The 13,426-nt window shown below is 39.4% G+C and overlaps 2 protein-coding genes across 2 annotated transcripts in view; one reads left to right on the top strand and one right to left on the bottom strand.

Moving 5' to 3' along the window:
- Positions 1-129, bottom strand: part of LOC146469468 (UDP-glucose:glycoprotein glucosyltransferase 1-like) — a 41,976-nt gene extending 41,847 nt beyond the window's left edge. The window contains exon 1 of the mRNA XM_085123483.1: positions 99-129. Coding sequence (XP_084979609.1) covers positions 99-122 — 24 coding nt within the window. The 5' untranslated portion in view covers positions 123-129. The remainder of the gene's footprint in view (positions 1-98) is intronic.
- Positions 130-431: 302 nt separating this feature from the next.
- On the top strand, positions 432-12,397 carry LOC146469467 (X-ray radiation resistance-associated protein 1-like). The gene is made up of 15 exons (XM_085123482.1): positions 432-661; positions 2,769-2,941; positions 3,085-3,156; positions 4,039-4,111; positions 4,534-4,722; positions 5,251-5,317; positions 5,438-5,557; positions 6,284-6,657; positions 7,216-7,432; positions 8,219-8,276; positions 8,923-9,354; positions 9,849-10,112; positions 11,168-11,276; positions 11,628-11,704; positions 11,986-12,397. The coding sequence occupies exons 1-15, from the start codon at positions 553-555 to the stop codon at positions 12,196-12,198; spliced, it is 2,547 nt and encodes an 848-aa protein (XP_084979608.1). The 5' UTR covers positions 432-552; the 3' UTR covers positions 12,199-12,397.
- The last annotated feature ends 1,029 nt before the right edge of the window (positions 12,398-13,426 follow it).

Raw genomic sequence — 13,426 nt, 5'->3', positions numbered from 1 at the left:
CCACAACAAACTGTCTACGCCAATAAAAAGGCGTTTTATTTCCGTATGGTACCTATTATGTCCAAAATCAATCATAAAATATAATAAGATTTTCTTACCCCACTGCTTGCTTTCGCCGCCATCTTGAAAGTAGACCAATGCCGTGTAACCACGTCGCTGGTGACAAAAAGCCTCTCAGGGGTAGTACAAGTAAGAGAAGCTGACTGCGCAATATGCATTTTAGCAATGCTATCGATGGCCATATTTTTCGCATTCGCCAGAGTGAGATGAGAACACACATAAATACTATTTTTTAGCCTGTTTTTTTAGCTCCCTAAGCATGCAATTTTATCGAGGAGTAAGCTCATATGTGTAAAGCTAACAGTACTGTCCCTACCCTAGAGACGAAGTTCCTGTCTGAAGTTGAACGTTACCATGACAATAAAAGTGTTTCCTTTCAAATATGGCGGCTTCCAGGTCGTAAACACGATGATTTCAAATTCTCTCGATTTAACAAGTGTTTTCTCCACCGATTCATATATTTGATCGTCTAAAACTTAAGCTAAAGCATTCATGATGTCAAGTGCAAATACTGCAACGGGAGTTATCCCGAGTACGGGATTTTCAAGTCAGTGTTTTCCTGTTCGCAGTTTGACGAGGTATAAAAGGCAAGATGATGATGGTAAGATTTCTTTTTATAAGAATGATGATTATTCAAGAAAGTGACGCAGGCATACTCGGAAAAAAGAAATCCGAGTGCTCCTATCAGGAGTCGAACCTAAGACCTTCCGATTACTAGTTCGGATGCTCTACCACTGAGCTACAGGAGACTCGTGGGAGCTAAGGCCATTAAACTAGGTTCATGGGTTCCCATGAACCTAGTTTAATGGCCTTAGCTCCCACGAGTCTCCTGTAGCTCAGTGGTAGAGCATCCGAACTAGTAATCGGAAGGTCTTAGGTTCGACTCCTGATAGGAGCACTCGGATTTCTTTTTTCCGAGTATGCCTGCGTCACTTTCTTGAATAATCATCATTCTCATTCATTCACCAGGCTGGAAATATACCATCACATTTCTTTCATATACCACACGTTCGACATTCAAATCCTAGCAGTATGCAGGATGTTTGTCCCATGAACCTAGTTTAATGGCCTTAGCTCCCACGAGTCTCCTGTAGCTCAGTGGTAGAGCATCCGAACTAGTAATCGGAAGGTCTTAGGTTCGACTCCTGATAGGAGCACTCGGATTTCTTTTTTCCGAGTATGCCTGCGTCACTTTCTTGAATAATCATCATTCTCATTCATTCACCAGGCTGGAAATATACCATCACATTTCTTTCATTTCTTTTTATAATTCTTCTCCGATTTTTAAGCAAAGTTATTAAGCTTATCTTCGTGTTTCCAAAGCAGGGTTTATTGTGTGTCATTCATGTTAAGCTTATACATATGTACAGAGTAAATTTGTGGTTGATAAGCACTTATTTTTCTCCTTATCTTATGCATGGAAACCGCGTACAGCGGGATGGGGCAGTTTATTTATTTACAAAACTTCTGCCACAAAAAAACTGGTCATAAAGGTTACTTAAAAGAACCAAGACAAAAACTGATGGGGCTGCACGACATAGCTTGGGTCAAAATAAAATGCACCCTTCCTCTCTAGTCAGAGACAGTGGAAAACTTTTGACATTTAATTACATTAATTTTGATAGGAGGGAAAAGTTGCAATTTAACAGTGAAGTAGTTTTCAATTGAGGGTCCTCAAACCTAGCCTGTGAACACAGCCACCTCTTATTGCCCTCTATCGCTATGGGCATTTGTCATTAGTATGCAGATTCCTCCCTGTCATGAACGCCCGTAGCTGTGCATTGCAATGAGAGGTAACTGTGTTTGCAGGTTACTTCAAATCAAAACCAAACTATTTTTTCTAGCAAATCACGACAGACACAAACTATCCAAGGAACCAATCAGAATTTGAAGGAATAACATACTGAACCATGCAGCATCAAACATGGAAAAATGTACAATTATTGGGTTTCATTTTGGTTGAAAAAGTGGCACAAATTTTGCTAACCAATGACAGTCAACATGGTAAAGCAAAACCAAAACAAACTTTTGGCACTCCATTGTTATTCACTGAAGTATAAGTAGATATCAGCGGATATTCTCGGCCTGGACAATATCTACATGTACTACCATTCTACAACACTTTCAATCTTCTCTGAGTAAATGCTGAGGTGAACATTTGTATTAGTATATACATGTACCAAACCAGTGGATAGAACTGGTCAGTATTGTGGCTAATTAAAGGGTTACAAAATTATACTTTTAATCTCCCTTATACTGTGAAAAAAGCTAACACTGAGAGGAAAACAGTACATGTATTAAATGAATAGTTTTGCACTGTTATCTGCAAGGATATGTTTATTGCTACATGTAATGTTTATTCTAACATGAAGTTTGTTCATTTTTCTTTTCTTTTCTTCCATTTTATCGATTTTCAAGTATGTATTTATCTTGTTTTACACTTTTATCATCAGAATTTTCCCCTTCCAGCATTGTTTAAAAAATCTCATCTTTTTCAGTTGAACATGTAAATATTTATTACTCATTAATTTTCTATTAAAAATAATTTAAGGATTCAAAATTGAATGTGACTGATGATCTGTCGAAACATGGTTCATTTTTAGCATTAGCTTAATTATCACTAAATGTACCGGCATTTCAAAGAATTTACTTTTAATAAATAAATTAGTTATATTTGAATCTCCTTTTTGATTTTTCGTTTTTGTAAGGAGGAGCATGGCTTGTTGCTTACCGGGCAGAACAGAGAAGACGATTCAAGGCTGTGCTGTGTGCTGGAGACCCAAGTATACCAACAAAATCACTGATTAAAACATTCAAAAGTGAAGAAATAGAGACCATAGAAGATGACTCAAAACCACCAAAACTTGATGGATTTTATTTGGTAAGTTCAAAAGTAATACACAATTTAAAGGTTTGTACATTGTACGTGCAGGTAAATGATAGACAATAGTTATGTTGTTACTGCCAATTGAGGCTTCAATAAATTATGGGAAACTTGAACTGTTGTTGTTTTCTTTTGTACAGATGAAAAAATTCCATGTTGATGATCCATCTGATTTATGTTCAATAAAAATAAGTGGACAAGACCTAAGAGAGGTACAGTATGACATGAATAATGATAAGAGTTAAGGCAATGTGTAATTCGCAGTTTGAAAAAAAAAATGCAATCTTTGTACAAATGAAATTAATTTCACAAGAGATCTGTTATTTCAATCTGGACCCCCTGACCATCTGGTACATTTCTGTGTAAGGTACATAAGAATCGCGTTTGTTTGATCTGCAGATGAAGAAATACATGTATAATCTCTTTTTATAAACAAAGAAGAGAACTCAATGTTTGGTCAATAGCTACTACCTTGTATGGGCATGTAAGCTCTTACATTAGTACCTAAGTGGCTCCCTTCTGCAAGTAAATAACTCCCAGTCATAGATGGCACTCAGATAAGTGATGTTTTTGTTAGGATTTACATGTAAGATTACTAACACCCCGGCGGGGCCTCTAGAATCTATACCCGTTTTCAGACCTTTGTTGTAACGTAATTAAGCCTCGCATCATTGCCGAAGTCAAGAATTAGTAAAATTCACCTGGATCCTTTTCTTTCTCTACTATTCATTTGGAGTTGAAAAGACAAACATGTTTATACCTTCTTGTGATTCCCTTGAAAACCATACCTGATTTAAGACCATAATGGTCAAAATCTATACCCGTTTTCAGACCAAAATGGCTCAAAAACCATACACGTTGGGACGGCACATACCTATATGGCTTACATAGGGGAGTACCCCCCCCCCCCTTCCAGGACTAACACTCTCTCTTGAAAGGGAAATTTGATGGTCCAGTCATAGGTGCACTAAATATTTATCTATTAAGAGCTTGAAATTACTGAATACATGTATACTAAATTGTGAAATATGTATTGTACATATTAAATACTAGGGGACACAATATTACAATAATGTTATTATTTTGTTATCCAGGTGAATGAAAGTGACTTCTTGCTGTTTGACAATGTCATCCATGTTGATGCAGGAGACAACAATCTGCCTTTTTGTAAGTTAAACAATTCATTCAAATAGCAAATTACCAACTTTGTAGTTACAGTATGAGATCTTGATTAATGATATCAGTTTCTCATGATCATAATATTTCCAACTCATCCCCAGTCAACTTTGTTCCAAACTATGATTCAATAATAAAATAAATATAGTACATAACTGTGAGAGTTAGAAGATTTAGATGATCAGAGACCATGAAAGTTATGTTAACTATGCAACTTGAGTAGCTGTGAAAAGCAAGCCTGAAGAAAAATTCTGTGCATCATACAAGCATCAGTGTCCTTGTCATATAAAGCTCATTTATTTGTTTGGCATTCTTCAATGTGTACATGATTAGGAGACAACAGCAAAACAAGTAGAAATGCTTTTGACAGAGACAGATTATTAAACTATGATATAATCTCTTGTCCTCTTCAGCGGCCTTCAGCAAGTTCTCAGCACTTCAAGAATTAGAACTTCCTCTGAACAACATTTGTAACACCATCAGAATTCAGCCGGACATGTTCTTGACCCTGATGACTGTTGACCTTTCATACAACCGGCTAACTGGAGAAGACATCTTGGCCCTTGGTCTCCTTATAAACCTTCGAACTCTGCACTTGACAGGTAATGGTCAAGTCCATCATAAGTGTTGTGTTTGTGTGAAACTGAAAAAAAAAATAGAAGTCTAACCAGTTGTTGTAAAATATTAAGTTCACTTTTTAAGAAACTTGTAAATGGTCACACTTTAGGATTCCACCCACAAACTCAGGATCAAAAGTTGGAACTACTTTGAATTTAGCGTAATAAACAGTACCAAAGAAAAGTACTGCTCGGTAGCATTTATTAAGTTTGATTGGTCCATTCAGTGCAGCCTTGCGTGGACACCTAACAAAGCAAACAATACTGAGTATATACATGTATATCTTGCATTAATCAGCTGAACAGTAAAGAATCTACATGTACATCAACTTGTTGTGAACAAATTTATCAAAAATGTATATGTATCAAAGTAGGTGTGCCATCACACCGAAGCAACTTTACAGAATCGTAAGTCAATGCAATTTCTCAAGTTTTAAATCGGCTTAAAACATTTTGTGAATTTTAATATATTATAGACTTAAAGCAAGGTTTGCTTTTGTCTTTGGTTTGCAGGTAATGAAATAAGAAAGCTTCCAGTTGAAATGACAAGAATGTACAGAACAATAACAGGAATGACACCGTAAGTACACACTAGAGAGACTTGCTATAGAATGACTTAATGTCTGTTTTCATTAGTTTACAAGTATCACTTATATCTTGTTCTTCATTTTTTTCTTTATATCCTTTTTCATTCACACAGTTCGGGGACTGTTGAGTCTCAAGAAAAAAGACTGCGATTTCCTGTTTTGGAGAACTTGTACCTTGATCACAATGAGCTGACAGATTTGTCAACATTTGCCAGCCTGGCAGGGCTTAGAAAGTAAGCCATTTTTGGTTCTTCTCATTGTTTTACAAAGTTGACTTGAGTTAGCTGGGTAATTAGCCTCTCAAAATCTACCACCAATTCTTCTAGCTACAGGAGATAATTTGCCGCTTACTTCAAATTAATTTTCTCTAAAACTCCTTTGTACTTAGCCCCTTCTGCCTACAACACCCTGTTATGTTGCTTGCTAGGAGAGGGCTGAAAAACGCAAGGCTTACAGACCTTATAGAGAAGCTCTCCCAAAGGTCCTTGAGTGAGTTACACAAAAAAAATGGACTGCAAAAGGAAACAGTCAAGGTTTGCTTCTGGTATAGAAAAAAATATTAAAGTACTAGAATGCTAGCAAATATGCTGTAACAGTTAACAGTCCTGGGGTAAAAAAAAAGTCACATAATACAAAAAAGATCAAGGCTGATTTTACGGTCAGGGAGATATATTTTGATTTCCAATATTTCGAAATGCACGGCCTTTCCTCTTCAGAGCCTTTCGAAATATTGGAAAAATATACCAGCTTTGCTCTTTTTGTGTTATTTCTTTTTCAATTTGTTGCTGATTAGATCCTAATACTACAGGATCCGGTACTACTATTTTGTCGCGGTGATCCTTCCAAATGCAGTTACTGGTCTTTACTGGGGTTTTTTTAGCAGATTGGCCTGTCTTGTGTTTTATATTTGTTTTCCCAAATGTGCACAATTTTTATGTTTATTCTCTTTTCATCATCAGACTCAAATATCTCAACTTGGAACACAATGAAATCTCTTCCATACCCCATCTGCGGCTGTTGGGGGCTCGAGTGCGCCAAGACGACACGTCAAGACAAGAAAACGTAGAGACGATCAATGAAGGAGGCAACAGTTCTTTGTCCAATGTTCCCGAGGAGAAGGACAAAGAAATGCAAGCAGAAAAAGATGGAGTTTCTGATAATAAGAAGGACGTTAAGAATGATGAAGTGAATGATGATGTTAATGAATTCATTTTGGATGAAGTCGATGAAATCTTGAACCAGAAGCTTGTTGGGGATGAGCAAACCGAAGAGCGGAATCGGCCTGAAATAAAACCAAGGTCCAGCACGCTGACGGAGGATCCCTCTCTGCTAGGTAAGCATGAAGTGTCTTTTTAAGAACTGGCAAGGTGGTGTTGGGGGGGGGGGGGGGAGATTTACGTCAGCTGCAAATTGGCAGCCATTTACGTTTCAAACTCTTTGAATCGAATCAAGTATAGGCTTGGTTTACTACTTGCACTTCTTACCAAGCAGAAATTGATTGAAACCACGAGTAGTAAAGGTGATCTTAATCACGGCTGTTTATTTCCGTTACCTACACTGATTACAGATGAATATTCGTATGAAAAGCCTCATGTACATACTTTGCTAGTATTGCTCAACTACTGTTCAAGTCTTCCTTAACTGGCATAAGAGGAAGCTATAGTTTGGTTCAGGTGTCGAAATATCGTCTTCGTTTCTTTTACAGACCATAATTGATACAAATTTGAAGCAAGAAAAGAACTCTGTCATCATTTCAACAGCGGTTATCCAGACCTTTTCCCAGTTACCCAAGTCCATAAATTTAGTTAAACTGCAGCAATAGTTTACACAGATATAGCGCATTTTCCTTTGACTGTAACAGTTCTTAACACTGATACTGTTTATCTTCTAGGTGACAGATACAACCCTCCAATGCCGTTTGCCAGCCTGCTTCATCTAAACCTCGCTAACAATCTCATCTTTGAAGAGGAAGGACTATTAGCGTTGATGGGCTGGCCATCTCTCAGGGAGCTTGTGGTCTGGGGTAATCCGCTTACGACTGCATTCAAAGGAGACCCGCCTGTTCTTTCATATCAACTCGGGAGGTTAAAAGGAGTGAGGATCTTCAGGTAAGTGGGACAAACAAGTTTATCTGTGCGAGTGGGAAGTATAATTGAGGTCCCTTCTGTAAACTACTTTGTGATGTAGGCTTCATTATTAAAGATTTATTGTTATTAATTGCTTGCATGAAAGATGCCCAAAACAACGGGTAATACAGATGAAAGCCGCACAACGACCCACATGGCCGGTGTTTAACTTCAGTTTATGTTCCATGGCAAGACCAAGCTATGGGGTCGTTTCTGTGGGGATCAATCGTTTTAACGTAAACCGGATTTGGTTGATTTGATAAAAGTGGCTCAATATAACCTTTTTCCAACCGTTTTCGGTTGAGTAAGTTTGTTCCTCCGGAGTCCAGTAGCGGATCCAGGACATGGTGTTGGGAAGGGGCTCACTCGTCCCCATTCGTCTCTTTTCTCTTTGAGAGTAAGCGCGCGCGCGAGGGGAAATGCGCGCTCGATGGGGAGAAAAGCGCGCGGGGGAAGGGGGGCGCTTCCTCCTTCCCATCAGCCCTTACACAAAAAGACAAGAGAGATGACTGGGAACGAGTCAGGGAAAGAGGCCCGCGGGACTGGAGTGAAACGTTTCAGCTAGAATTTTTTAAAAAGATTGACCCGCCGGACCCTATTTCCTCTAAGGATATGTAGTCCTCCCCTCCTTAGATCTGCCAGTGGAGTGACATTACAGGGCTTCTCTACATGGACACGAATTTGCTTCAAGCCAATATGGCGGGAATTCGCGAAGTGCCTGCCCTTGCTATCATTGTTTCATTGTGCTGTTCACTTTCTTTTTTTCAGACAAAAACCGCCAAAAAGACCGAAGCCTATTGTGAATCTTGCAAACACGCACAGAAAAGTAAGTAGGTTTGTAGGAAATTAATTTCCCTCAATCAGGGGTCTCATTAGAAGCCGGCTACCGGCGGTGTACCGCTGCATAAAATGCCAAAAAATACCTTAAATAGAAACAAAAAATGGCAATATTAAACAACGAAGACTGTGAACCGTTCTTGTATAAATGAGCATATATAATATCACTCAATTTTATACCCAGAAAGCTGGAAATTGCATTTTTCTGCCTCTAGATTTCAAAATTTCCAGAAGGATCGTGACGGCAACTTCAATAGCAACAGCCGCCTACAGTATCAGTGGCGTTCGGTTACAACTTAACTTATTGAAACCTCTGCCTCAAGGGCCTCAGTTATCTACAGTCTGTACCAACTTGGTACAGACCACATTGAATGTGGTCCGCATGCCAAAACACAGTCACAGAAGGTTAGCTACTCGATTCAGGGTTTTCTCTATGAGCAGATATAACGAGCTTGAACAGAATGCTGTGAAACAAGCTAGTTTTCAACTTCAACAGAGGTTTAAAAAAATTGAGGTAACTAAAAGCGGTCAAACGGTCCACAAAATTAAGTGCAAAACGTATTGTTGTGATGTGTGCGTTTTGGTTTTTCGGTATCACCAAGTATTCAATTCCTTTCCTCTTTTTCAAACTAAAGGTAAAAGATACCCTCCCTCCAATGCCAAAGGAGAGAAATCTGGCGATGCTGGAAGCCCCTCCAGAGGAGAAATCAACTGCATACATTGGTGCACCCTACAGGACATTGCCACCAATAGGATCCGCCCCTCCCACAGGCCGACAACCCATAACTACCACCCCGAGAAAGCTCTACACCGCACCTGGAATGACCGAAACGGCACCGAGAGGGGGCGACCGCCCTCCGTTCAACCGCACCAATAGTACACCTCCTGAGGTACCTCAGTACAAGTCTGTTCCTAGTACCAGGCAAACTGTGATCACGGATGGCGAAACTACTGCTGGGGAAAGTGTTGGGACTGGAGATAGGCGTGGCCAGCCACGTGCCGATGGGCGTGGTCGAACACGTGCAGAAAGGCAGGTCAACTCTGAAGATGGGTTTTTCATGACGCAGGTAAGGATCTTTAGTTCTCAAGAGTGTTGATGAGTTCGGATGCTCTCTTGCTTGTGAAGAACGTAAAAAAAAACAGTTCAAGATATTCTTACGATTTCGAATTTTTTGAAAATATCGTGATCATAACAGCACCAGAGACAGTATTGCTCGATATTGGTTTCATTTCAGTGGAGAGAGGTGGTATTCGTGTGCACAGGCTCTAAAGCAACAACTTTTAGTTGGTCATACATCAGGTTTTCATATATAGTTTTATAAAAGAAATAGTAAGAAACTTCTTCTACAGCCCTATAAACCACAGGAAGTGAACTACCTGTCATTAGAATGGTCACAATTGCGAATTTCATCGAAAGGCTCTACAGGTTAAAAAAGGTGGACGATCCCCGATTGTGGAACCCGCCAATAACAACAAATACATCCGAAAGTCTTGATACTCTCGAAGCTATTTGCCCTTTTGACTTGCTTGTTTCAATCTGATTTTTCCTTTCTGTTAACAGGTTGATGATCTAGACGAAGGCCAAGAAGCCGAAACTCCTAAACAAAAACCAAAGAAAGCCAGAGTAAAAGAGCGGCCGTTTAGCGTGGAAACGAAGTACAAAGGTTACGAAGATCTGTTAGATGTCGACGAAGATGACCCCGACATTGTTATTCCACATGATGTACAAGGAAGTGTGAGGGCTCTGAAATACGCCCTGATGCATCCACTGATATTCAGTGAGCCTCATGGGACATATAAAGAGAGAAGAGTTCAGAAGGCCAAGGTAAGCTATCCTTCGGTCGTTTAGGAGACGCATCTTTGTCGAATCCATAAGTCCTTCGACAAGAACCTAAGTAATCTGCGTAGCAGTCGTTTTTCTTTTCGAGAGCAAGGAGATTCGAGATTCAAGGGAGATTATAAGCTGACGTCCGGGTCTGTTTCCCAGCAACTGATAATGTAAAACGGACACGTCTGTTGTGCGTTCGTTCAGACCATCATCATCATTATCATCATGGCGTAGAGCTCCTTCTCCCCGGAGGCTTTCCTTCCCTTGTCGAGCTCGACGCTGTCATGGAAAGGAGGAGACTGCTATGCAGGGTAGACGCTAAGCTCCACAGCACGGCAGAGTTCATTCCTTTCGGATTCAGCAGCCTTTTTTTGTACTTTTGTTTCCTACTATCGGGGGCTCGTTACATTCTCATTGTCGTAGCATACTTATAATGCGATCGGGACTAATCGAAAATTGTTTTTATAAAGGGACAACACGTAGCAGTAGTTTAACAAAGCTGTAGCCCTCCAAAAAAACTCCCCCAAATGTGAAAACGAACGCTCAATTTAACCTAGCAAATCTCCAACAAACGTAGATTTTTGAGGCACAAAAATAGCTCTAAGCAAGGTCACGTAACCAAATCCAAGCACGGTTAATCGTACGTAAGTCGAGCCGTGGTTAGTTTTGTTATTCGCGTAATATTTTGATTTAATTGGTTAAAGCATATGATAGAGATGTGCAAACGGAAGTCTAAATCAAATGCAAGGAAAACACACGAATGACAAGAGTATATTCAACAGCACAATGCCGTTAATATCAAAGAACAAATTCTCCGATCTTGTCCCCATACCGATCTTATAGAAGTACAGTGGAAAAGTTATTAAAATATCAAGAAATTCACCTTGGGCGATCATATCTCTAATTCGCATGACCTCAGAGGTTGAATAAGCATTGATATTACAAGGAGAAATTTGATGCTGATCACTGTTAGGGCTAAAGGGTTAATAGTCATTGACTCCGCATGCGATTGCTTGATTGCTTGTTTTAATCTTGTTTTTCTTGTCCATCAGACTGTATCGACAACAATGGGTTCCAAGTCAAGGCAAAGCAAAGTGGAAGAACTTGGAGGCATCTTAGACAAAATGAGAGTCCAGTCCAAGACCACAGAGTCCAACTTAGGTAAAACGTCACTTGTACTAAAGTGTCAAGGAATGTATCCTTCCCTTCCCCTCGTGCTCAGAACTTCAGAAAGCTCCAAATATAAGAAGGCTTCTTGCATGCGTCTTATGATTCCTTGCAGACGATATGTGAAAGCAACCGCTATTAGTTCATTTTTTTTTGTCTCTCACACTATCCATGAAGGAATGCGTGACAATGCGAAAAGTGACATCCACGTGACCATTCATTGTCACGCATTCCCTGAATTAAGTGTCGTACTTGACTACTAAGAATATGTGATATACTGTATTGATACCGTAGTGTGTAGGCAATACCTCTCTTGTTAATCACAGTTGTTTATGTTACGCTTAGAATCCGCTCTTCAAGATCTGAAGAAGGATCCCAAACAAAAGCGAGAATACCGGGAGGCGAAAAGACTTCTAAACGAGGTACGCAATCTTATCACTTTTCTTTTTCTTCTTCATTTTGTTGTTTATTCCACGTTATTGGTATTAGTTTTCTAGCATTGAGTTTCAGTTGAGCTGAAATTATTTTGGAAGTGACACGATCGAGCTATTATTCCATCTTACGGGTGTGTCTCTAATCTTGTTTGAAAACTAAGGGTTTTAATTCACTGTCCAATTAAATTTGATACAGCCAATGCTATCCAAAAAAACTTCTCTGAAAAGATTCAGTTTCTAAATTTTCTGTTTTATTTTGCTTCACCCAGGTACAGACAAAGTACGATGAGGTCCGGGTAGCTTCGTTGCAACCTACGGTCACTGCTCGGAAACTCTTCGGAACACGACCCGAAGACCGAACTATTGCCGAGAACGAAGACCTTGTCGGAGCTGATCACGAAGCAATTGTAAGCCTGGGACGAGAAAAGAATATTGCAAAAGAACTCAAGAGATTTAAAGACAAAGTAGACAGTCGGTTATGAAATTATATAATTTGTACAAATGAAGACAAGTGGCTTTTGACCATCTGAAGTGTTCAGGTTACTTCAGTGAATCTTTCCATGTTGTACATGGCAAATTTTTACGGGTGCTAAAGGCTGGTGAATGTCTGAAATAGCACCAACGGCTAAATAATGTACATAAATTTGTAATTTGTAAATAAACTGTAACTATGAATTGTAATAGTCATGAGATTCGGTACTTTTTCGAAGGACTATGTAAAAAGTGTTCGCAGTGACGTCACTGTAGGGGACAGTTGGCCGACGTGTTCAGCAAAACAGCTTGTTCTGTTCTTCTATAAAATTTCTGAAATCTTACAGGTGCATTTTCCATTGTAAGTGGGATTCCGTTGAATTTCTAACCTCCCTTTTAGCTAACCAGGTCCTTTATTTTCGTGAGCGGTGATTTGTCCGTTTTGGGAAATACAAAAAGTTGTGGAATATATACTGTTCTAAATTGCGCCCGATAATAGCAGTGAACCTCTGCCGTTTACCAATTGTCGTCAAAATCCGGAACTTTTGGTTAAGATTAAATGGTACAGCTTATTGCAGTGGAAAGGTTTCGAAAAAGATGGAAATTATAGGACATATGTGTCCTGTTCCAACGACTAAAATTGCTAAACAAAAATAGCTAGTAAACGGCATCGGACCAGGGATCGAAAGCCCGAATCATAGGCAGTTTTCCGTTCAAGTCCAAGTAGTAAAAGCTAGAAAAATTTCAGTAGGGTTCTTTAGTTTTCAGTTTGCTTTGACCTTTCGAACTGAAACCGCTAAGCTCGCGTTAAATGACTCCGTTATTTGCCTCTTACTCAGATTCTCTCATTATGCGTGAAGGAAGGAGGGGCGCCGAGCCAAAATCTGGCGACGGATCAATAAAAAGCAACCTTTATACACCAAGCTCGGCCAGATTTATTCAATGGACTATAGGCCCGGAGAATATACCTGAATAAAGTAAAGATTGAGGTGTGTTTTTCCCGCCAGCGTCCAGTCGTGTTTTGAACTTTCCATACATTTGTCTGTATAACGAACCAGCCGTGAACTGGTAATAAAAATAGTTCGCGGGAAAAAAAATACAGGGAAATGTATGGAAAGTTCAAAACACGACTGGACGCTTTCTGGCACAGCTACATCCCTCCAATTTTTTTCTTAAAATCCTTTTCCTAAATTATGCCAAAAGTTTCCAATTCATGAATTTTTTAGAAGCGATGTTTTA

The sequence above is a fragment of the Pavona decussata genome, unplaced genomic scaffold, assembly GCF_977016875.1.
Source record: "Pavona decussata unplaced genomic scaffold, jaPavDecu1.1 SCAFFOLD_124, whole genome shotgun sequence".
NCBI classification, from domain to species: Eukaryota; Metazoa; Cnidaria; class Anthozoa; order Scleractinia; family Agariciidae; genus Pavona; species Pavona decussata.
The sequence above is the reverse complement of the archived record's forward strand: the minus strand, read 5'-3'. Positions and strand labels throughout refer to the sequence as shown.

Excerpts from the sequence above, each read along its gene's own strand:
- LOC146469467 (XM_085123482.1), top strand. The coding sequence starts at position 553 with ATGATGTCAAGTGCAAATACTGCAACGGGAGTTATCCCGAGTACGGGA. Across the intron at positions 10,113-11,167 it reads GAAGAGTTCAGAAGGCCAAG|ACTGTATCGACAACAATGGG; the intron begins GTAAGCTATCCT and ends CTTGTCCATCAG. Across the intron at positions 11,705-11,985 it reads CGAAAAGACTTCTAAACGAG|GTACAGACAAAGTACGATGA; the intron begins GTACGCAATCTT and ends TGCTTCACCCAG.